The 24,265-nt window shown below is 42.2% G+C and overlaps 1 protein-coding gene across 1 annotated transcript; it reads left to right on the top strand.

The window, feature by feature from the left end:
* Positions 1-147: 147 nt before the first annotated feature.
* mettl25 (methyltransferase like 25) lies at positions 148-19,270 on the top strand. The gene is made up of 12 exons (XM_034218852.1): positions 148-505; positions 791-973; positions 1,067-1,173; positions 1,998-2,531; positions 2,786-2,933; positions 11,059-11,153; positions 11,349-11,378; positions 11,892-11,965; positions 12,808-12,901; positions 13,328-13,402; positions 13,815-13,886; positions 18,966-19,270. Exons 1-12 carry the CDS (start codon positions 280-282, stop codon positions 19,050-19,052), a joined length of 1,725 nt encoding a protein of 574 aa, XP_034074743.1. The 5' UTR covers positions 148-279; the 3' UTR covers positions 19,053-19,270.
* Positions 19,271-24,265: the final 4,995 nt, after the last annotated feature.

The following is a 24,265-nucleotide window of genomic DNA, read 5'->3' as shown; positions in this document are numbered from 1 at the left end:
TTAAAGTTAAATCAATAACATTGTGTTAATAACATGCCAATTGAGGGTATTCGTTATTTTAATTTGTATAACGTGCCGCTTGGCTTGACTAAAATTGCAACATATTGTGCAAACGTTAAATGTATTCCCTTTTATGTTTGCTCGTCATATTTTAAAAAGGGTTATAGTTCACATTTTATTATAAAACCATCGAAGAGTATTTTCTACTACTTTTGCCTGTGAGGTACATGCAGGAACACTTCATGCTTCACTCGGGCTATCTTTAGAGAGCTTTTTAACATGTCATCCTCCTCATACTGCCTCACGGAAATACAACGTCGTATAGATGAAGTTAAGCAGTTTCTATCTATAACTCTGAACATCGCTAATGCTCACACTGTGGAGTTTTACACTCAGGACGCGTGGAACCGATTCACGGCCGTGCCACCTCAGGAGGTCCTGTCAACATTTAGCTCCTGTAATGACGGCAGTGACCAGCAGAGGGAGCCACAACACAGAGCAAAGGGTAAACAAATACACTTCTTCATATTAAGCTTGTAGAGAATCATTATGGAGGCCAATATCTCATAAGTCATCATGTATACAGGTTTTGAAAGTTGTAACAAATTAAATCACTAATAGTGGTTGATAAATGATTTACTACTGATTTAACTTAAGTTTTGGGTTGCCAGGTTATTCATCCTATCCTACTGTATAATTTCTCAAATGATGAATTGCATTAGGGGTGTTTCTTAAAACCCTAACTATCCTATAATATTACATTTATTTCTGTGTCTGTCTTCCTTGATAGATCACTCCAAGACCACATTCGGGTTCTGCAATGAAACAGACCGGCTGGTGGATGCTTGTGAACTGTTGCGGGCCGCCAGAGCTCACTCCCTCCCTGGCCTTGGAGTGTGTATGAGCAGGGACGAGCTGCTGCAGGCCCTCAGAGAGAGCAGGGCTGAGTCCAGAGCTCCAGCAGCAGCCATGGGTATGTCTGAACACATTGTTTCATGTCATGACAATTATTTAGGAAACATTTTGGGTATGTATGGCTAAAAAACATTTGTTCTTCCTAACCTAGGTGCTGAGATGGAGACAGATGAGTTTATGAATTCCAAGAAATCTCATGAAGTCCAATCCATGTCTGAGGTGGTGGCCTGTCTGGCCCAGCACTGTGGAGTGAAACAGGTGAAGTTACATTTTAAACGTTTAAATGAATGAATAAAAAAACTTTTTAATGTCTTTTATACATAAATATGTGTCCCCAGTGTGTAAGGGAACTCACAAAGTGAAAATAAAACCTTCTCTCTTTTCCTCCATACCCAAATCTCTAAAAACGGGGGTACAACGGAGCTGATCCAGATTTGCTGCAGATATGACGTAATATCTGAAATATGGGCTGGCTTTACGCCCACGGCCCTATCAGAAACGTTGCTATCAGAAACAATGCGCAACATGTTTTGGACATAATATGGTCTGTGTTTAGGTTAGCAAGCATCGCTAACACTCAGAGCCAACCTGTACTGGAGAGAGTATGTGTAAAAAAGCCATACATTTAAAAAAAGGAACTCACCTTGTGGTAAACCCGCAAGAGAAAAAGCATTTGAGCTCCATACTGTTTCAGAAATAATCCTTGACGTGTTGGATCATGATATGGCGTTTAATCACGGCAGCGTTTAGATGCATCTGAGCAGAGCAGACAGCTCGTCACAAAACTCACAATGTGCCTTGCCGTGCTCAAAACGGGGCGGGGCCAGCAGATAATCAGCCAGGGCTTAAACAGAGGGATTTGAGGGATGTCTAAAACGCATGATCTGTTTGGTATTTTGTGCAAAACACATCATAGATATGTTTTTTATATATTTGTATATATCTGAGACCCATAATATGTGCCTAAAATTAGCATGATAGGAGATCTTTAAGGACAGACTTGAACCCTCAACAGGAAGAAGTTTATCTTAGTAGCCTGAGCTTTGCTCATATTTCTTCTTCCATTGTTCCTCTCCCCCCAGGTGATAGATGTAGGCTCAGGGAAAGGCTACCTGAGCTCCTTCCTCTCCCTGCAGTATGGCTTCCACGTCTACGGCATCGACTCCTCCAGCTCCAACACCCACGGAGCCCAGGAGAGGAACAGGAAGCTGAAGAAGTTCTCCAGGGCGTACCAGAAACACAACAAGGCAGTGAGGGCACAAGGAAAGGCTGCACATTCACCTCAGGAGGAGTCAGAAGAAATAAAACCTGGAGTGGAGGGAGACGATGATTTTTCACACGGGGTAGGGTTGTCACAAGAGGAGGAAAAAGAAAGGGAATCAGAGCCAAACCCAGAACAGGACTTCTTCCTTAGTGCCCCATCAGTGGATGTGATGCAGCCTTCATCCCCCAGAGTTCCCTCCAGCCAGCTCACTGATGAGGAGAGGGAGAGGAGGAAGAGGGAGAGCCTGGAGAGGAAAGCTCAGAACAGAACCAGTGCCAACGAGATGTTTTCCCCTCTCACTTCTTATGTTACTGCGGAAACTGAGCTCCGAGAGCTAATCGACGAGCTGGAGGTGAGCAAATCCAAAGTATAAAAAAAGATCCGAAAATATTTAGTGGTTGCATATAGCTGCACGATTCCCACTGGCGCTCATGAAATTACGAGTCTACCACAGCAGCTGGAATTTGCATTGCTGGAACAAGTGTGGGGCGTTATCTCGGTGCCAAATCCGCAGCGCGTCATCATCAATAAACTTAACCATCGATCACCACCCCTCCCCTCTTTTTCTGTTCTCCCCTTTCCCTGCGTGCTTTCTTCAAATTCCAGGATGCGGTCATGGTCGGCCTGCACACGTGTGGCGACTTGGCTCCCAGCACCCTGAGGATGTTCGTGGCTAAACCGGAGCTGTCCGCAGTCTGTAGCGTGGGCTGCTGCTATCACCTGCTGTCTGAGGAGTTTGACCCTGCCGGACAAGGTAACACACACACACACCACACACACACACACACACCACACACACACACACACACACACACACACACACACACACACACACCACACACACACACACACACACACACACACACACAACCACACACACACACACACACACACACACACACACACACACACACACACACACACACACACACACACACACACACACACACACACACACACACACACACATAGAGGAGAGGGCTGAGCACGCAGCCTTGAGGGGCTCCGGTGTTGAGGATCAGGGTGGAGGATGTGATGTTTCCCACCCGCACTGCCTGAGGTCTGCCCGTCAGGAAGTTCAGGATCCAGTCACAGAGGGCGCTGTTGAGCCGAGGTCTCTGAGCTTGATGACCAGCTTGGAGGGCACAATGGTGTTGAAGGCTGAACTGTAGTCAATGAACAGCATTCTCCCATATGTGTTCCTCTGGTCCAGGTGTGAGAGGGCAGTGTGGATGGTGAGGGCTATGGCGTCGTCTGTGGACCTGTTTGCTCTGTAGGCAAACTGCAGGGGGTCCAGAGAGTCAGGGAGAGAGGAGGTGATGAATGTTTTGACTCACCGCTCAAAGCACTTCATTATGATGGAGGTGAGTGCTACTGGGCTGGTGATTTTTGTCTTTTTGGGGACAGGAACGATGGTGGAGTGTTTAAAAAATCTGGTTTCCATTGTACGTATATCTTAGCCTTTCTCTCTATTTTTCTCTCTTTCTCCCACACATGTCCCATAAACCCATCTCAGACATCTGCAGAGCTCATTCTATATCTCTGATCCAATCTGAAATGAAATATTAGCTTCCCACATAAACACTAATAGCCATATCTTATAGTAAACAAGTCCACTCCACTGAGAGCCTGGAGACTCAGCCAAGTTACACTTCTGGAGATTGAGTTGGGCTCTGTTAAAGCCATTAGTGTGGATTTATGTAATAAGGATGGCTGTTTATGCCTGCTGAAAATTAGCTTTTTTTTAAACTTTGATTTATTCTGAAACCAGCATGTTGTATACTCTTAGTTATTTAACTCCTTTCAAACTGAGGAGATGGTATGTCATCCTCTACACCTGAGGTTAATTCAGGTGACAAAACACAGGATCATACATTGATGTCATCCTCTCTTCTTCACCGCTGAGTTTAACGGGGTATGAAATTGTCTACATGTGTCCTCATGCTGTGACTGCAGCCTCTGTAAATCCTTAGGGAGAGCCGTCACTACAGTGGATACGGTGTCCCGTCATCTCTTGTTAACGGCGTGACCTTCGATCCTCACATCATCTCGGCCCGACGCAGCTTCAGCCAAGAGCCAGCGGAAAATGATATCACGACAGCTGATTGAAAACACTCCCATCCATGCTCGTTTCTCAAGTTACGGCTTTATGCTTTAAAGAAGTGAACAAATGGCAATCACACTGACACACACTTCCTCTCCCCTTACAGTGCAGTCTGGGATGCTGGCCAGCTCCTGTGGTGGCTACCTCACTCTCAAAAAGAGCTGCAGAGCTGAAAAGCTTCATTATAGAAAGCTACAATTATGTGATCTACTCACTTCGGTATCATCAAGTCGCTATTCTAGACCAATTTTACTGGGGGGGGCGCGCTGGGGCCAGTTATTTTATGAGAGGAGCACATTTAACGCGCTATAAAGACAAAATTGCCATGTAACGTTCGAATCGTGATTAAGTATAAAGTCAGAGCCCAAAGAAAAACAATAAATACAATCATGTGTGGGGTTTTTTGTAAGAGAACTTTAGTCAATGTCTAAGTTACATTTTATTTTATTATAACTATCAAAAATTGCATTATCATAATTATTTCTTTTGGAGGGGAGCCACAGGGGGGTCCCAGCTCAGTGTTATAGGGGGCACTGGCCCTTGTTGCCTCCCCCCCCCAGAACCTACCCATGGTATCATCCTTAAATGCATCCTTGTTTAATACCTTATGTGGAATCAGGACTCCAAAAATGATTCTGTTGACATCAACATCTTAAGCACATTCAGGCGTCTACGGTCTGGAGCCAGAATGTCTCTACACAAAGTGTACAATCGAACACAAGGACTTTAGAAATATTTGCCTTTTTGAATGGGGGTGCATGTATGTGGCCACTTCAGATGTGAACACGAGACCAGCTTCTATAAACATCTCTGTGTACGTTCTGTAATCAGCAGGAGGAAAGGCCTGTCCACTTTAATTGCCTCCGAGGGTAAACTCTGTGTCAGCAGGCCATGTGCCGCTGCAGAAGGGAAGCTAACATGATTGCTAACATGTTAGCGTGTCCCAGGCTGTTTGCTAGCAGCTGCACATGTTATTACTGCTTCCTTTGACCGTGTCCCTCTGGATTCACTGCGCCTTGGCCTCAGCCACTGACCCCTTTAGAAATGACATGAAAAGGATGGCTGGCTGTCAATAAGTCACACTCAGTACCCTCCCAAAGGGATTTTGTGTGTGTGTGTGTGTGTGTGTGTGTGTGTGTGTGTGTGTGCAGGGTATATGCAGGAATCCTGAAGTCAAATGTAATACCTTTTAAGACCTTTTTTAAGACCCTTTCCATACATTTTAAGACCTCATCGCAACTTCGAGTTCTAACCGGTTACATTGGCGACACACTTTACCTCACATTTACTATATTGATTGTAAGATAGCACAACTAAACAGAGTGCAGACAGACTACTGACGCCTCCTCTCCACATGAACTTCAACCTCTCTGTGAAGGTCAGGTTTAATGCAGTATGCTGCTTTGTTGCTTCTGTACTCTGTGCTCTTTCATTCCAGTAGAACTCCTCAGAAACCATTAGAAACCAGTATTTGACCAATAAACAAAACAATTGACAAAACTTTGAACTATGAAATATATTAAACTTTGGTGAGCTTCAGCGGGGTAATGCCATATAGGAGCTCCCTCACAAATACCCAGGGGTTAAATTGGGCTGGGGCTGTCCGGGGCTAAGCCCGGCACATAGGACGATGCTCTGACGTCATCACCCTCACACATTTGTCATATGTTTACAAAAAACGATATATATGTTAAGACTTTTCTCGTTCTTAATATAGACTATATTTCAGTGGCGTTTTCTCCTGGAGGCCAAGGGAAGCCAGGCTTCCCCTGTTTTTTCGAATTGTAGTTATAATTTTAATAAATAAATAAAAACACTTAGTTTAGTTTCAGAAATTCTTTGTTGTTTGTTGCTGCCGGCCCGTCTCTCCCCCATTCTCATTGAGTATTTTACAAAGAGTGAAACAGCGCCCCTCTAGATGTTATGGTGAAACAGTAGATTGCACTCACTGTTGCGAGAGGAGGCCAGCCGAAATTGGCTTCCCTTGGTGAAAAAAAATGGAGGGATTGTCCAATCAGACAAGGCTCACGTGATGCCCCTGCCAACCTGTGATTAGTCAGGGCCATGGCAAGGGAAGCCAGAGGCGGCTGGCTTCCCTTGCCTCACAATCCAATCAAATCAACTTAGTGTTTCAGTGACGCGTCCTAAAACCCGGAAGTAAGCTGCGCTTGGTTTCCCTCGACAAAAAAGCAATGGAATTTCTCCATAGGATTTTGGAAAATAGCTCGAAATAAGGTCAGTGGAAAACGAACCTGTTAGATAAATGCACGTGGTGTTCAGTCGGATAATATCCACATGTCTACCCTACTTTTATAATTTTCGAATCATAACTCTAATCGATATAAGATAGATAGCGTCACTGCATCACTCTCACCGCCGTTAGAAAGTAGCAAGCAACTGAAGCAAGTGCAATTATGGAGGGTGGAGATTTGGAGTATTTACTCAAAAATAATTGTACTAAACTTCCGTTACAGCAGCAACAACAAATACAATCTGATGACAGGCCAATGCCCAAACTGGAGCTGTGTACAGCGAGGAAAAAAGGAGCGAATCGGACGTAAAACGTTAAAGGTGTCCTGATTTAGTTTGTGAATGAATGCTTATTAGAGTTTGGGATGGAGAGTGCGTGCGGACCTGTCGGTTAGATAACAGGCGTGTGTAAGTTCTGCATCTGTATGATACAAATGTGTGTAAAATGATACTGGGTGCTGTAATCACACATCTGGTTACGTTATTACATTGACCACCACACCCCGACCCAAAAGAAAGGACGTATTATTGGCTTCCCCTAATTTTCTCCCCACGCCACGCTACTGCTATATTTAGGGTCGATATGTGTTGACCTTACTTTAAAATAGCAGATCTCTGTGACCGGATATAGTTTGCCTTAGACCCCGGCCCCACGAGGACGCATACAGTAAAACGCATACGCAAACGCAAAAAAGTCTTCCGTTCACACGCATTCGATTCATTAACGTGTCCGTTCACACTAGACCGCTGGAAATGCTGGAAACGCTGTAGTACATATGCCAGGCCTGTAAGTGGCGCTTTTGCCGCCACAAAATACACCAAAAGCAGCATGGTTGTCATGGTTGCCCTTCTGTTTATTCTCCGCGGTGGACGGCGTGTTCTCCTGCTGTATATCTCTCAGGTAGTCCACCTAGGGTGGCCATACGTCCGGTTTTAGGTCGGACAGTCCGGTTTTCAATGTCTGTGTCCGTCTGCCGGCGCAGCCTTGAGCCGGACGCTCATTTGTCCTCCTTTTGAGGTCATCCCTATTTTATACTTTTAGGGTATTAAAAAAAATAGACAATTATACAAAGAAATACAAATAATAAGTTATGTGTAAGTATATACCCCCGTAAGACTTGTGGTCTTACAAATTATTGGCTGAATGCGATGTCAAATAAATATCTTGTATTTCATTGGTTCATAAACGTAAACAATTAGCATGTGCTTCTTGACGTCACGTTCACGGCAGGGCACTGTGGCAGAGAGTGACGTTAGCGCTAGCCGACTAGCTCATGAGCCAACTCCACCTAGTTAGCGGTAGGGTTAAACCGCAGAAATGCCGAAACGAAAGACTTAATTTAATCCTGAATGGTCGAAAGAGCATGGATTCCTCACAAAAAGCCGAAAGGACGACTTCCATGCTTTTTGCACGTTGTGTCGTTGCGATGTGGACGTAAGCAGCAAAGGAAAAGGTGCTGTCGACAGACATGCTAACACAGATAAGCACAAAAGCAACGATCAAAGCGCAGGTGCCTCTTCACTTTTATCGTTTTTCCGTGAAGCTTCATCGCCTCAAGATGACAAAATCTCTGCTGCAGAACTTTGTAAAGTTTATCATGCCGTCAAGCATCACCAGTCATACAGGAGTGTAGACTGTGGAATACAAGTTGATCGCACAATCTACAACGACTCATCAATAGCAGAAGGGATGACCTGTGGAAAAACAAAGGCCAAAGCTTTGTGCGAAAATGTCCTAGCACCCTATACTCTGTCCAGACGCATGTGGATTATATAAAATAAAATGAACTGCATTATTCAGTGGCAAGTGATGCATCAAACAAAGGTACGATCAAGTGTTTCCCCATTGTACTGAGATATTTTCACTTTGAGGAGGGCGTGAAACATGCACTGTTGGATTTTTACAGTGATAGCAACGAAAAGTCAGAAGCTACAACAAATCAGCTGCTATCTAAACTGGAGATGTCTGGACTAGATGTGAAAAAAATGTCAGCATATGCAGCAGACAACGCCAGCGTTAACTATGGAAAACACAATGTTTATCAGAAACTGAAACTGGCTCAAAAAGACGTGCTCGCTGCAAACTGTTTAGCCCATATTCTGCACAATGCAACAACATATGCAGCAAGCAACTTGGATATTGACATTGAAAATGTTGTGCTTAAGGTGTATAGCCATTTTAGCATCTCAGCTAGCAGAACGGCGCAGTTGAAGGAATTCTGCGCGTTTGTGGAAGTGGAGGAATGCAATCTGCTACGGCACGTTGTCACGAGATGGTTGTCTCTGCTGCCATCTATTGACAGAATTCTGAAGTGTTGGAGACCCCTGACCAGCTACTTTCAGAGTCTAGGTGAGGAGGAATGCTCCAAGATGTTGTGGAAATGCTTTGGAGAGGATGGTAACGAAGTATCTGAGATGTATTTTCTCTTCCTCAGTCACATTCTGAAAGTGTTTTCAGACTGCATTGAAGCACTTGAGGCCAAATCATTCAGCATAACCTCTGTGTTTAAGGTAATGACTGAACTGAAAGGGAAACTTGAGAGAAGGTTAAAGGACACATTTTTTGGCTTTGCTGTGAACAACAAACTCAAGCAGCTAATCCCTGATCTCGCAAAGAAATGTGAGGCTGATTTTCTTGTTTTCTATGAAAGAGCCAAGAAATACGTGAGTGAAAGGTATGACTTCTCTGAGAACAGCTTTCATAGTAAAGTGTCAAAGCTTGGCCTCACAACTGCTGTGTCCTATGGAGAATACAGTGATGCAGTCCAAGCCTGCAGCCTGAAAAACATTGACATGGATGGACTCTGAGGAATATGGCATGGTGGAAGCTATTCTCAGCTCTTCAGCAATGGAAGGATGCCACAGTGAGGAGCGGTATCTCAAACTGTTTTCCAAAGCAGAAGTCCCACTTGTGAATCTGAGGAAGGTCAGCGCCTATATCTTCTCCATCCCATGTAGCAATGCCCATACAGAACGTGTGTTCTCAATGATGACCTCAGCATGGAGAAATGAGAGAAATCGTCTGGGTGTGGACAGTGTCAAGGCAGAGCTGCAAATTTGTGTCAACTTCACATTTGAGTGCACAGACATGTACCAGAGACTCCTTACAAACAAAAAACTCTTGGAAGCAGCCAGGAAAGGGCAAAAGTATCGAACATAGACATTCAACTTGTGGTTAGTACACTAGTCTCATTGTGTTTTGAGTGTGAAGGATTCTGTGAAGCCAGGATAAAAACTAAAAGATAATCCCAAAGTGTCCTCCTTTTTGGTGTTATGGAAATGGCCACCCTAAATCCACCAGCAGATAACCCCCCTCCCCCCCCCCCCACAGAGCGGAGCAAGGCAACGAAACTTAAAATAAGAAGCAGCATTTTATGGCACGCTATGCATGGGGCCACTTTGAGGGGGTTTCCCGACATGTTGTTTCAGTAAATTAAAGGGTGTTTCATGTTGTCGTTGCTGTGGACCTTCTTAATACCTTGGAAAATGCCGTTTAATACTTTTTAATAGCCTTAATTTTCGCTAAATTGATTTATCAACTTGTAATACTTTTTAAGACCCCGCGGACACCCTGGTGTGTGTGTGTGTGTGTGTGTGTTTTTTGCCTTCAGCTCTGCTATGGTTAGAAAGGTGCTTCACATTTGCTCCTTACAACAGCATTTAGGTATTCAAACTTTTAAAGTGTTTTTAAGGAGAGATGAGTTTTATCCTATAGAGAGGTTCTAACCATAGTACACTTTAAGCATATTAAAGAAGAAACTTGAGATTCTGGGAAAAACGTTAGCCAGGAGACAGTTAGCGTAGCCTAGCACGAATAATATAAACAAGGGGAAACGGCTAGACTGGTGGATTTAGCTAACCGTTTCCCCTGTTGTTCCAAATGTTATGCTAGGCTGCCTAAATCTACTAATTTAGGGATAATCCACTGACATCCTTTAATACACATGTTAATTTGAATCAGATGTACTGATAATATCCGCAATATACATCTTTAAACTTCTTCTTACCTTTAAAAGTCCGTCACGAACGGTCTATTATGCTGCAACTCTATAGCTCTGCTAGCCTTGGCGCTAACTTCCAGGGAACGATTGAGAGGCTCCACGATCCGCCATTGCTGTAAAAAAGTGGTCCATTGGAGTGAACGGAGATGACATAACTCTCAGTCTATATGGCGCTGGGTAACTGTTTCCTGGCTAACAGCAGCTTCAGATTACACAGACAAATATGAAAGTGGTATCAATCTCCTTTTTCATTTACCTCTGCGCAAGAACATTTCCTTTTAAGCGCCTTTTTGACACATAAACAAGTTAAAAACCTCAATAGTTTTGATTCCAGTTTAGAGCCCTTTAAGACAGTCGCAGTGAAAGAAAAGGATAGATAGAAGTCTTTATGAATTAATGTGTTTCCTACTCCTGCTCTCGTTTTCAGTAGCCAGGCAAATATTTAAAATGCAAACCCACTGATTGCTGTTGTTTGATAAGCTGATCTGTCATTTCAGTGCTATTATCTCTGTGTTCCCTCCCAGAGTGTTTGCACGGTGTGTGTGGCTTCCCTCTGAGTCAGTACCTCCGCCAAGGCTCCTGGTTCTGCGGCAGAAACGCCAGGATGTCAGCGTGTTTGGTGAGTTTTGATGACAGCACAAAAAATGTGCACCACAGCAGCTTTCCTAGAGAAACATGTGATCTCCAGACAGTCTTTTTAGTCACTGTAAGGCTTGTGGATTAGAGTTTTTTTCTTTTTATTACTGTGGCTATAGCTCAGTTTTTCCCTATACATATTTTTGTTTTAACGCTTCACAATTGTCTCCGAAAACAGGCCCTCGAAAGAGTTTCACTCGGCCAAGGGGTAAGTAGGACATCCGTATTTATTAAATATATAAAATAAAAGTCATCATCGCACAACAATGAGGCTCAAATCTCTTTCTATTCTCACTCCCCACCCATCAAAACAAATCCATCACATTATTTAAAATATCAAATATGGGTGTTCGCAATCACTCTGTGACTGTGTTATCTTCATAATGATCTAAAACAATCAGCACATTGATTCTGCTGTTATTTTAAGTCTGTGATTGACTGCAGTTTATTTATTTCAAATGGAGCTCAGGGTAAAACGCTTGCTACATGATACCACCACCCATTAATATGGAATGTTTATAAATATTAATGCAATCACTAGATTGATTTCTTGTTGGAACTGGGGTCTGAATCTGGCTTGATTGCCTGCTAGTCTTGCATCAGGCTTGGAAAGTGTCAGGAGTATTTATCAACTGTTCATACACACACTGAGTGAATCGCAAGGGGAATTTAAAGTAAACTGCATGATGTTGAATCAAGTTATCTTTGATCTTGTGTGCAGATTCAGATGGAGTCTCTGTTTTACCGAGCCGTCCTTCATGTTATTCTGAGGGATCACTACAGCTCCTTCAAAAGGTAACAACGGTTTACATCTGCCATCACTTTCATGTGAAAAATGACAGCAAGTGTAAAGCTATTAAACATTGTATGGGTATTATTTCACAGTGTCCACATAGTTTAGTTAATTAGGGTTGTTTTAAACTTATACAGCTAAAATAAACATGATATTGTTCAAATTGTAACAGACCAAAGGAAATGTATTAAGTACGTCACAGATTTATTTTTTATTTTCTCTGAACCAGAAAGGGAATGTTTCTTCTTGGTGTTTTTAAGGTTATAAACCAACCATAAAGGCTCACTTCTTTATATTTTATAGACTGAAAACCAAATAAGGAAAATGGGCACATTATTCGATAATGTAAAAAACATTAATTGCACCCTTTCAAGGCTTTTATATTTATAAAATCTATATTTTTCTGGTAATATAGTACCTTTTTAAAAATAAGAAATAAATGGCAGATGAGGCTCCTTGGTGGTTAACACACAAACATCGTTAGTTGTCGGGTCGTTAGCTTTTATTTTGATTCCTTATTTTCAGGCATTTTAGTTGAATTTGTTGACGGATTATGATCATGCTGTCCTCTTATTAAGTGAAGTGAACTAAAGAAGTATCTCAGATTCCACTTAACCTTTATCGAATGTGCTCAGTGACCACAGTGTAATGACTAGATCAGATCAGGATGGAATATCCATTACTTTTCTCTAATAGTGCTTATTCATCACTGTTCACTCCTTTTAGAAGTGTTACATTCTGATAAAAAAAATGCAAACGACATGTAAAGGAGTGGAAGTTGTTTACTTCACTGAGACGTTCAGGGACTGGTAAATGGTAAATGTACGACTTGTTTGCTCTGCAGTGAAAAGCGAGTTGGGAATGTCTACTCCAAGGCGAAGTCCTTCGTGGACTATGTTCACCGAGCTCTACTCAGACTGGAATTGGATGAATCAAAGGTCAGGACAAAAGTATTTTTGTCTTACAACACCTTCTAGAAACAAATTGTAGAAAAACACTGCACTCCGGGAGAAATGTTCCATATTTTGGCTGGATAGAGAGAATATATTTCCTCATTGGTGTTTACCCATCAATTCATATATATTCATATAAATTGTGTAAACTTAAGGAACTCCACAGGTGGTGGGATTAAGATGTTGCCAGAAACCAGGATGTTGAGCTCATCTGGCAGAGCTGCGTATCCATGGGAATAAGGATGATGTATTTCTGTCTGTGCGCCGTCACATACAACTCCAAAAGTCATAAACCTCTTTCTCTCCTACTTGAACTCCTTTTTCAAATGTTCCCTACATGTCTCACTTTTATTCCCCTTTTTATATGCCCTTATATTCTGACTCACTTGCACAATACTCTCTTTCTCACAGCTCTCAGACAGGGACATCCAGGATTACCACGACACATACAAACCGCGAATGGGCGAAATGCATGCTTTTAATTTGGTAAGTCATCGATAACATTTTAACTGGACTGGTAGGCACGGAAATCAGTTAGTCTTGTGAAATAGGATGAATAATGCCAAGAAGCATTAAGTGAGATCATTGTAGTCTGCGAGGATGATTGTACAGAATGGGACCAGCCTGTGGTTTCAGATGAGATGAGGCCACTAATGGTGGTGTCACCCAACATACCAATTTTCTTTCATGAAATAAAGCAGTAAAACATGTTTTTTGGGGATTGCCCACCAGCTACTGGCAAGACACTCGTCATGGTGGGTTTGTAGTCTCAAATTTGGGAGTATAAAAATAAGCAGTTTTGTAACAGACAGACTTATAACCTTGTCAAAAGCACTGATGTGAAATGAAATCAACCAATTTATATTCAAAGTCATCTCATGTCATTGTTTCTGTGCAGTTGAAGGTGACCCTGGCTCCATGTATTGAAGGTCTGATTCTCCTTGACCGCCTCTGCTACCTGAAAGAACAGGTAAACTCAATCGGGACACTCTCATAAATCATTCAAAAATAATAGGAATTCATTTTAAAGGTGCTCCCATGTTTGACTCTCCTTAAGCACAACCTGGAATTCTAGAGTAAGACTCTAAAAGGAAGTCATACTGAATAAACACAAAGCCAAGAAGAGGCAGGGGAGGTTAGAAATAAAAAAATAAAGGTGTGTCTTCAAAATGCTTGTTTAAAAAAAGGAACTCTTTCCAGCAAATCCAAACAAATCTGGTTTAAAATAACAATTATTTTGATCTCAAAATTGCTTTTATTTAGTGGAAATAGCCAAGCCATAAGTGGAAATCTTTTATTTTGTATACGTTTTATCACTTCAAATCTTAAAGGTCCCATGTCATGCTTTTTTGGTTATTACCCGTCCCCTTGTGTGTTATGTAGCTTTTTATGCATGTAAACTGTCTGCAGAGTCACAAACCCTCAAAGTACACCCTGTAGCGAGTACAACTCTAACACAGAAAATACCTCTCTGTGCTGCCCCAGAACGCCTCGTTGGACATTTTTCTTTTTCCATTTTTTTCTTCCTGGGTACAGTGACGTAACCATACCCAAAATGACCAATCCGCGGAGCCGTTACATTACGTCCGCGGAGCCGTTACATTAAGTCCGCGGATTGGTCCAAATGGACTTCCTCACACACACACACACACACACACACACACACACACACACACACACACACACACACACACACACACACACACACACACACACACACACACACACACACACACACACACACACACACACACACACACTCAATCTTTTCTTAGCTGCAGCTCCGCGGATTTCTCAGCCTGAGACGGCGGGACGCGGCGAGTGAGTCTGTGAGCACACACACAGACTCACAGCCATGGCTGCGGGTGTGTGTGTGTGCTCGGGCTGGTTTCGGGATGGGTTTCGCTGTGTCTCGCTGTCTCGCCGACCCCACGCAGCAACCAGGAAACCACATCTAGTAAGCCAGCTCACACTGTCCGTTCCTCGCAGCAGCGAGCCTCGCAACGTCCCGCCAACACGGCACCCAGACCCCACGCAGCATTCTCATCTGTTTGTCATTACTGGTGTCATTTTCTGGTTGCTAACAAACGCCATTGTAAAACATAATCACTGATGTTCCACTGTAACGGTGGTTGACTCATCAGAACAGAGTGGGCGAGCTGACCAATCAGAGCACAGTGGGCTCATAGGGAGGGGAGGGGGGGGTAGGAGCTCCAACAAGCCGTGTAGGACAGAGAGTGAATACACATATACTTTACAGAGATGCTGTATGAGAAACCAATGTGAGTTTGGAACATTGAACAATGTAAATCTATTCTAGTAGACCTCAACAATGGAATTATGATCAGTAGAAATGGCCATGTCATGGGACCTTTAAACTGACTCTGAGAAAACAAATTAAAATTGAACAAACTAGAAAAAAACAAGTAACATTGAGTCATAATTGAACTAACAGTGATTTTCACAAGCACCCTAGGGACACGCATTCCTCACTCACTCTCTTTGTTCATCTGGAATCATCTTTAAAATGTGCTCGTACAGTTCTTTGATTAGGATTAAAAACTTCTTCAGATGATGAAAGCGAAGACGCAGAAATCTCAGCTGAGATCTCCCAACTTTTTTAAAAATTAAACTCCACCAACAATAATATAGGTGTCGGCTAAATTAAAGCCAGCTTGAAATGTAACGTCTTGTGCATCTGCAGCCAAACTCAACATCCTAATCTGTTGCCTGAGTCACTGTGATGAGATATGTACAAGCTTTGAACCTGTGATTACATGCATGGCTGTGTGTCAGATGGACTTCCTTACTAGGGTCATGTAATCAAATGATATAACGTACAAAGTGCTGGTCAGCCTTGAGGGATCTCCCTCAAGGAGGAGCAGAGGGGGAAAAGGAGGTGATAGATGTATGTGAATATGATCCATGTGATGATAAGTGTGCTGAAGCATGTTCAGCCTTAAAGGATATAAACACACACTGGTTAAGTTCTGAGCCGTGATTATTATCCAGAAACATACTGTATATTTCTGTATGTTTTCATAAAGTCTTCAGGCCCTAGGTGAAGTGTTGAAAGTCAAACACTGATGCACTTATTAAGCAAGTCTTCACTGTGACGGGATGTCTGCTGAAAAGTAAAAGCACCAAACAGTATATATTAAAATAGGGAATATCTTGCAAGGGTATGACACCACTGTGTTGTTTATTTGCTTTACCCTGCCATTGCAACACTGAAAATAAATTGAAACCTTGACTTAAAAAATGTATTATGGCAACACATTAATCATAATTGTATTATTTGAAAGCAATAATATTACATTTGAATACAAAATAATAGGGTTCAACGTAATACTAATGCTTTCAACTAACCTGATACAATTATCTGTTGACATAATACATTTAAGCAAAGTCATTGTTACATTTTTTCAGTGAACTCGGGACAGAACAATGCGTGTTACAACATGGACCGTAATCACAGAGGTCCAAAAAGCACTAGTTTGCCTTTTACAATACAACAATTATGTGGTCAATATACCTGCAGTTAGCATGCTAACAAGCTAGGACAACCGAGATGTGAACATAGTTAACATTATATCTGATAAGCCTGAACAATGTTAGCATACATGTATGTTAAGATAATAAGTTTAACATATAATATAATGCTTTGAATCTTGAAAAATCTTGAATCATTGCCTTTTTTAGCATTATAGTATGCTGATGTTAGCATGCTAACACGCTAGGATAACTAAGATTTTAATCATGCTAAACATCAAAAAGTTAGTATTATCTTGTTAAGCATTTTAGTATACTGATGTTGGCATGCCCAAAAGAAAATGTTCCAAATGTCCCACTTGGTAAACTACCAAAGTTTCAACAAACTGGGACCAATAGCTATAGTTACCCTAAAGATCACCCCTGCTAGCTAGATCTAAATACAATTCAAAATCAATACTAATTCAATTAGAATCAGCTCATCACCAAGCAAAACACTGTTTGTGTCCAGCTTCACTTATTACGGAAGTCAGCCAAATATGTAGTTGCATAAGTAGCATATGGTCTTGTTACCAGGGGCGGACTGGGGGGAAAAAGTGGCCCGGGGATTAATTGACAGACAGGCCCACTTAATGCGCGGCATGTATCGGCCGGCCGGCGACGAAAGTATGTTACTTAACAACAAACCCTATGCATTTTATGTTATTTTGGACAATTATTCATATAGTAATCACATTACCTGAGCCCTTGAGTTGCCTAGAGCAAAATAGTTACGGCATAATATTTAGTGATTTTAATGTTAACAGATCATTGATGCAATAACATTTTGACCCAATTTGCCTGACTTGACACATGGAATAAAACATGGGCGTAGGAGGGCATCCTCAATGTGGGTGAGACAATTTAACAGGGGGTGTGGGAAGGTGGTGGACCTCACCTCCTCTAGGGGGGTCCGGGGGCAAGGTCCCCCGGGAAGATTTTTTTTTTAAATGTTGAAGTTAAATGCATCAATCTGGTCCATTTTGAGAGCAACATTAGGGACTAATTCTATGGCAGTCAGTAGGGGCTTGGACTGTGAGCCGTAGGGTCGCCGGTTCAAGTCCCCGACCAGACCTATTACACCCATATAAAACAGAACTGTAAACAGATTAACTTTTTCTTTCAACATTTATTTGAACAGCAAGTGGAGGCAAAAGTGACTGCACCCAAAACAATAAACCTGCTAGCTAACTAGCCTAAACTCAGTAACAGAATGTGGGCAACACGTTCTTCTCCACAGCCGCGCGACCTCTGAGTCAGACATCACTTCCCCCTTTTCTATCCTACGGGTACAGCCGTACAGCCACTCCCCCTGAACCCTGTTGTAACAACATAATACACTTTTTGGGGATGCAGCTTGGGATGTGAGGACATGGCTTAGAAAGGGCGTGTCGCCTTCTGTCCTGCCAGTGTTGGCAGGACATTAATTAAAATGTCGAACTCGGACTTAATTTTAAGAACATTTCGGCCAGGGGTGTAGAGCTATATTTGTTTAAGCACCGGATTGGCAAAACAGGAGAGTGTGTGCACCAGTCTGCCTTGATCTATGAATTCATGTCTGTGACTCTCACAGTATCTGCTGCCCACAGCTGTTTTATAGAAGGAAAACCTCCTTCACTTCATGAAATCTCTGCAGCACCAGGAGGCAGCGGGAGGGTTAACTCAGCCTCTGAGAAGAGGAGCGCGCAGTGCCTTTCACACACCGCCTTTCACACACCGCCTTCACTGTGTTTACCTTCAGAATCATTAGAAAGGCTAAAGAGCGGTGTGGCTGATGTGTTTTAACCACACACACAATTTAAACGCAGACTTTTGTTCCTCCATGTTACGTTGTTATTGTTTCACTGAGCGGACCCGCACATTTTTTTCAAACGCTCCCCTTTTTGGTCCATCTGCTCGGTTTTGTGCGCTGTGATGATTCGGCTGTACCTTTAGTTATGAATATTAAATGTTGTGAGGAAATCTTTCCACCAATAATTCCAATAAGTAATCCAAAATGTATTCACTTCAGGTTTACGAAAGTAACTGTACCAGATTACCGCGAGCTGAATACAGTTACTTGATTTTTGTATTCTGCTTGTATTCCGTTACAACTCAACCCTGGCCACACCCCACTGGGCTGGGCTGGGCCGGAACACTTACAAATGTGGGCCGGTAGGATTTTTTTATAAACTTTTAAAAAAATTATTTGGCCCTCCGGCCCACACACAGCACCGGCCCACCGGGGAAACTCCCGGTATTCCCAATGGCCAGTCCGCCCCTGCTTGTTACTATTCCAAAATGACCTACAATTTAGGAGCTAGCCATCAAGAAAGACACACTTGTTGTGCACATGAACAGGAGTCCACCTGACACAATATTTGCACAGATGTTTCTTCTCTGGGGATTCAATAGAGACATCTTTTATTGGGAGAACATCATAGAGAGGCAAACTGGGAGGAGAGTCAAGGTTGTGATGTCCATGTGTTTTTTATCATCTTCTTTTGTTTCTTATTGTTTTGTTCTTTGTGTCCTGCAGGAGGATTTATCATTCTCTGCTCTGGTGCAACTCTTTGATCCCCTCCTGTCACCGAGATGCTATGCTGTCGTTGGGCTGAAGAATTAGAAAGACACAATTTCCTCTTGATGATGATTATAAATCGCTGCTGGCGAGGTCATGATTACACGTGATTATATCAGCAATCACACTTGAGTGGCTGTGTTATGTATGTGTTCTTTTCGTGTTCATGCAGCCTCTGTTTTTCTTACAGCAACATCTTGTTTTGTTTTATATTCTTTTACTGTTTTCGATGAAAAATAAATCTTCAGTACTTTTAACGTTTAGTCCTTGACTGTGTGCTTCCTCATGAAAACACATGCTCACAACACCTGGAAAAACTGTCAGTCCAGTCGCATTTGATTGTATCCATCTCAGCCTTTTGTTTTTATGTTTCGGGACTCTTAAGAAAACGCTTGTTTTTTAGGACCGTTCAGGGAGCCAGGGGCATTGTGGGATTTAGGAAAGCTTTGTTGACAGGTCTGGAAACGCCATTTCTAGGCTTCCGAATGAGAGGAAGCAGGGGAAGATAGACAAGGCAAGAGGCGCCCTTGACCCCGTTTTACTTCTGTTTTTCTTTGTGCTGGCTCATTTAATAAATCAGTCTCTGCTTACACGTTGATAACAAATGTTACAGGCTTGAGTACACACATGAACTATGGTAGTTAGGTTTGCACTGAAGGAGGGAAATTGAGTATTTAAGGGACCTATTAGATCAAATTATTTAAAAGTGGTTTGGGTATTTCTTTATAGTTCTCATTGGTCCCTCTTCTTTAGAGAAGACCAGGAAATGATGGATACACGGATCGTGTTCAAATCAATAGGCACGCAATGACTGTAAATAATAATGATCACACCACCAGACACACATTCAAACTAAAGTAACAAACCTGTTTTGAAAATGTAAGAAGTAAAAGTACAGCTATTTGCGTTAAAAATGTAAGAAGTAAAAGTAATTAGAAAAATAGGTAGTGGAGTAAAGTAGCCTACTGACACCAGAAAAATGTATTTAAGTACAGTAACAACATATTTGTACTCCACTACTTCCCACCTCTGTACATTAGCCTATTCAAAAAAAGTGATCTCTTTTATAATAAACATTCATTATGTCATATTGTGTGTCTCTGTCATAGCAGCTGGGCATGTAAAGCGTTTACATTATTAAAGCTCAACATTTTGGACCCCCTTTACAATGAAATAAGCCTGAAACAAAGGGAATACAACGCTTTCCCACTACTGGTACAAAACACTTCCTGCTAACACATCTTCCATGGCTTCTATTATTGCTTACTGTAGCAGCCTGCACATACAGTAGACCTTCCCCAGGTCTGTCAACATTTCCACGGTGAAACTGTCCCACAGTTTTATTTTTGTCTCGATAAAGACAGATGGTGAGTCTCTCGGCTGTGTCTGGACCATGTTTGGATCCGGCTCTGTGGTTCTTACTGACAGCCTGCTTTGGCGGCCTTACTGGACTTACACGAATGCAGGCAATTCAAAATGTGACGCCGCTTGTTGTGGGATACAAATGATGCTCGGTTATGTTGTGGCCGAGTGACTCACGTCCTGCCTACTGGTCCCGTCCTTGATGCTTGCACGCATGCTAGTGCACATATATGTATATATATAAACACACCCTGGCACATCTCTCTTTCATGTGCCCACATGGAAGACAAGAACAATTACATGATTTTTTTTGTCCTGCTGCCAATACACACAAACAAACTGCAGCAAAAACTATCAAGGCAAAGCAATAGGTGAAATACAATTTCCTGATATTGCACTTAAGGCAGGAAAACGGGATGCGGGATGTGATGAAGGACTGGAGACAGAAATAGTGTGCATGGGGAATCATGAAAGCCAATCCCTGCTCAGATGACTTTACATTGCAAGATAGGAATGAGAGGAAGTGGAGGGGAAGTGAAAAGAGTGTGTCAAACACACGGCACTTTGCTGTGATCAACGTTTCTCACGGTGGTGTTTGGATAGGATTCAAGTTCCTGCTACCTTCCTTGGAATGAGAAATCCTCTCAAGGTTCATCCAACTTTAGGAACAGGAAGGGACCTACATTTGCCAGTCTCTCAGCCGGTGGATGTTGAGTGAAAGAATGGCCGTTCTCCTCAATCAAACTCAAAAATAATGAAAGACAACATTTGGAGAAGTAGCAGGCTTTATCAAGATTCCACATTAGAAACAAGTATTAAAATTGAGTTATTAAAAAAATTGGCAATGATGAATAAGTCAATCAAAGCTTACAAACAAAAAACCACCACCATAACTTCTACATCAACTCTCATACACACCATCCTACACTGATAAACTGAAACGTTGACTTGAATAAAATGTATTATCTTAGGTTAGATGAAAGTAATATTATTAAGTTCAAATAAAAAAATATTAGGTTATTAGGTTATTGCTTCCAACTAACCTAATACAGTTGTGTGAAAGCTGTTGACATAATACTTTTAATTAAAATCAACGTTTCATTATTTTCAGTGTAATGTCTTCCATCTGAGCATGATCATCATGGTGTCCAGTTTTAACTATCCCAATGCAAAAACTAGATTTTTTTTTCTATGACGCCAGGCATGCAGCCATCATAAAGAAGGATGTCAGGAAGTGGTCCTGGCCGCCATCGTCGTGCCCCTTCAGTCACCAACAGACTGCCCCTCTGCCAGATGCCCTGCTTGTGTGAAAGAGTGGGATTTGGCTGGACGTGGAGCTGGGCACACACAGCTTGCATCTGATTAAAATCTGCTGTTATCACCTCAACTCACTGATTAATTCTCAGAAGAGACACTTTTACCAAATGCATTTTTACACCTGTCAGAGAGGAATCTGTGGACGTGTAAACAGCCGTGTCAAGATGTATACATGTTTGATTCAGAGCCTCAAACAAAGTCACCCTCAGGAAACACTTGATGGAGAACGGACTTGAAACATTACATTACATTACATAACATTGCATTTAGCTGACGCTTTTATCCAAAGTGACTTACAATAAGTACATTCGACCAGGAAGACACAACCTTGAAGAAAACAGAATCATATAAGTACATCAGGTTTCATAGAGCCAAACATTTCAAGTGCTACTCAACTGGCTTTAGATAAGCCAGTCCTTTATTAGTATATAAGTGCTTTGTTAATAAATCTATCGCTCGAAGTGGAGTCGAAAGAGATGAGTGTGCCCAAGGCACACCAAAGGACAAGTAAAAATCTCAAGGCACACCTATTGTGCAAAATAGCCCTTATAACACGTGTTATCACTCATATCATGTAAAATATCTGTAAATGTGCATAATTATTTACTAATGCCAAATAAAATGTGACAAAGACAACTATATTACTCGTGAAATATTTATTAACGAAATATTTCAGAAATTAATTTGAAACTTTATCAAATTAGGTTTCATCAAAGCAGCAACACACTCATTTAAACCAGACAGGTCACAAAATTAACATTTCAGCAATCAGCATTGAAACATGTGCTATTGGAAATATTTTTGCCGACATACAAATTAGTGAGATACATGTGCCTGTCGGGGCGCGCAGAATTTTGTAATCCTTGGTGGCACTGAGGAGAGGGCCACTCGCAAGTCCTGTTCAACAGAGAGCCGTGAGTCCCGTGACCTCCTGTTGTTCTTCATGTAAATCAGAGTAGAGAACGCCAACTCCAGAGATGGGGTCGTTACAATTTTTTTTTAATATACTACATATTACTTTAAAAAAAAGTAATATATTACACTACTTCGTTACTATCTACATAAAGTAACTCGTTACTTTACTCGCCGAGCACTTACGAACTTGCACATGCCTGAGTGGCAATAACTTTCCTTACCAGCAGCCGCCGGTAGTGTGTATTTGTCATTCAAAACAGGCAACAACCGGAAGACAGAGAAGAAGAACAGACGACGTGATATAAACAAACAATAAATAGCTGTGCGGTAGCTTCACCTTAGCATGTGTTCTTTGCAGGTGTTTGTTGAGGTTTGACGTGGTGTTTACAGCAGTGGATGACAGCTTCTGGCCTGGACACAGTTTGCACCTCACCGTCACATTCCTGTCTATTCTTCGGACGAACTCAAAAATAATGGGCATACCTCCACCCCTCGAAAGTTATCACTGACTCAGCCATGTTTATATGGGCTCAGAACAGTCTCATAATACACACATGCACACAGAAGGATTCAAACTTGTATTTCCGGATACACACTTGTGTTTTTCAATGCACACACAAATGTGTTCCGTTTCATATACATGTAAATAAAATCCAAATACAGAAAAAAGTTTTACATGTGTATTTTTGATTCTCACTTATTAGTTTTGCGTTTAAATCTCCTGAACCTGCAAACACAAACAGCTTTCTGTGCACGGATCGCTTTGCATTCGTGTGTGGGTTTTTTGAGACTCCCCTGACGGTCAGCCGATTCGTACTTGTAATTTTTTCTATCTATAGCCAATCAGATGTCTCCTTCATTCTAAGCCAATCACATGAGCGCGCCCCCACGAGGGTAAGATTACTTCATATACGCATTTTGCGCAGTCTGGTCAGCTCGCTAAACAGAGGGCGGAGCATCAGGTGATCATGCAGAGCAGCGTGTCTCCATCAGACTCAGCAGCTGATCTGATCTCTCGCGTCCGGTTATACTTCACTCGCGTTTATGTCCATATTGATCAGATCCAGCTCTCCTGGTCGGCCTTTATAGAGAGCACCGATCAAACTATTAAGAGTGAATATCGGCCGATAATGACCGGCGGGGCTCCCCCGTGTTAACTGATCGAGTAGGCTAAGCTAACCTGTAGCTGCTCCACACTCACAACAACTTCATACAGACATAAATAAAGCAGCTGTATTCGCCATACATACATACATTTAAAACGGTGTACACAAGCATTCATCAATGGTTTGGAAAGTGGCGCTGTACCTTCCTTAATAATATAAAGGCTTGTATTTGCGTGCATTTCCTGTTCGGAAAGTGGCGCTGTACTGAGAGTGGAGGGTAGCGCCTGCAGGCAAGCTCCATGGAGCTGTCAGCTCCGGACTGCGCAAAATGCGTACATGAAGCGCTACGTCATGAACGCAATAAATCTACCCTCGTGGGGGCGCGCTCATGTGATTGGCTTAGAATTGAGGAGACATCTGATTGGCTATAGATAGAAACAATTACAAGTACGAATCGGCTGACTGTCAGGGGAGTCTCAAAAAACCCACACACGAATGCACAGCGATCCGTGCACAGAAAGCTGTTTGTGTTTGCAGGTGCAGAGGTTTTAAACTGAA

This window comes from Gymnodraco acuticeps, unplaced genomic scaffold (assembly GCF_902827175.1).
Source record: "Gymnodraco acuticeps unplaced genomic scaffold, fGymAcu1.1, whole genome shotgun sequence".
Taxonomy (NCBI): domain Eukaryota; kingdom Metazoa; phylum Chordata; class Actinopteri; order Perciformes; family Bathydraconidae; genus Gymnodraco; species Gymnodraco acuticeps.
This window is presented reverse-complemented; position numbering and strand designations above follow the sequence as displayed.

What these genes read in the sequence shown, in the direction of transcription:
- mettl25 (XM_034218852.1), top strand. Translation starts at nt 280, where the DNA reads ATGTCATCCTCCTCATACTGCCTCACGGAAATACAACGTCGTATAGAT. An exon ending in AGCTAATCGACGAGCTGGAG is followed by an intron (nt 2,532 to 2,785) that starts GTGAGCAAATCC and finishes TTCAAATTCCAG; the next exon opens with GATGCGGTCATGGTCGGCCT. An exon ending in CCAGGATGTCAGCGTGTTTG is followed by an intron (nt 11,154 to 11,348) that starts GTGAGTTTTGAT and finishes CTCCGAAAACAG; the next exon opens with GCCCTCGAAAGAGTTTCACT.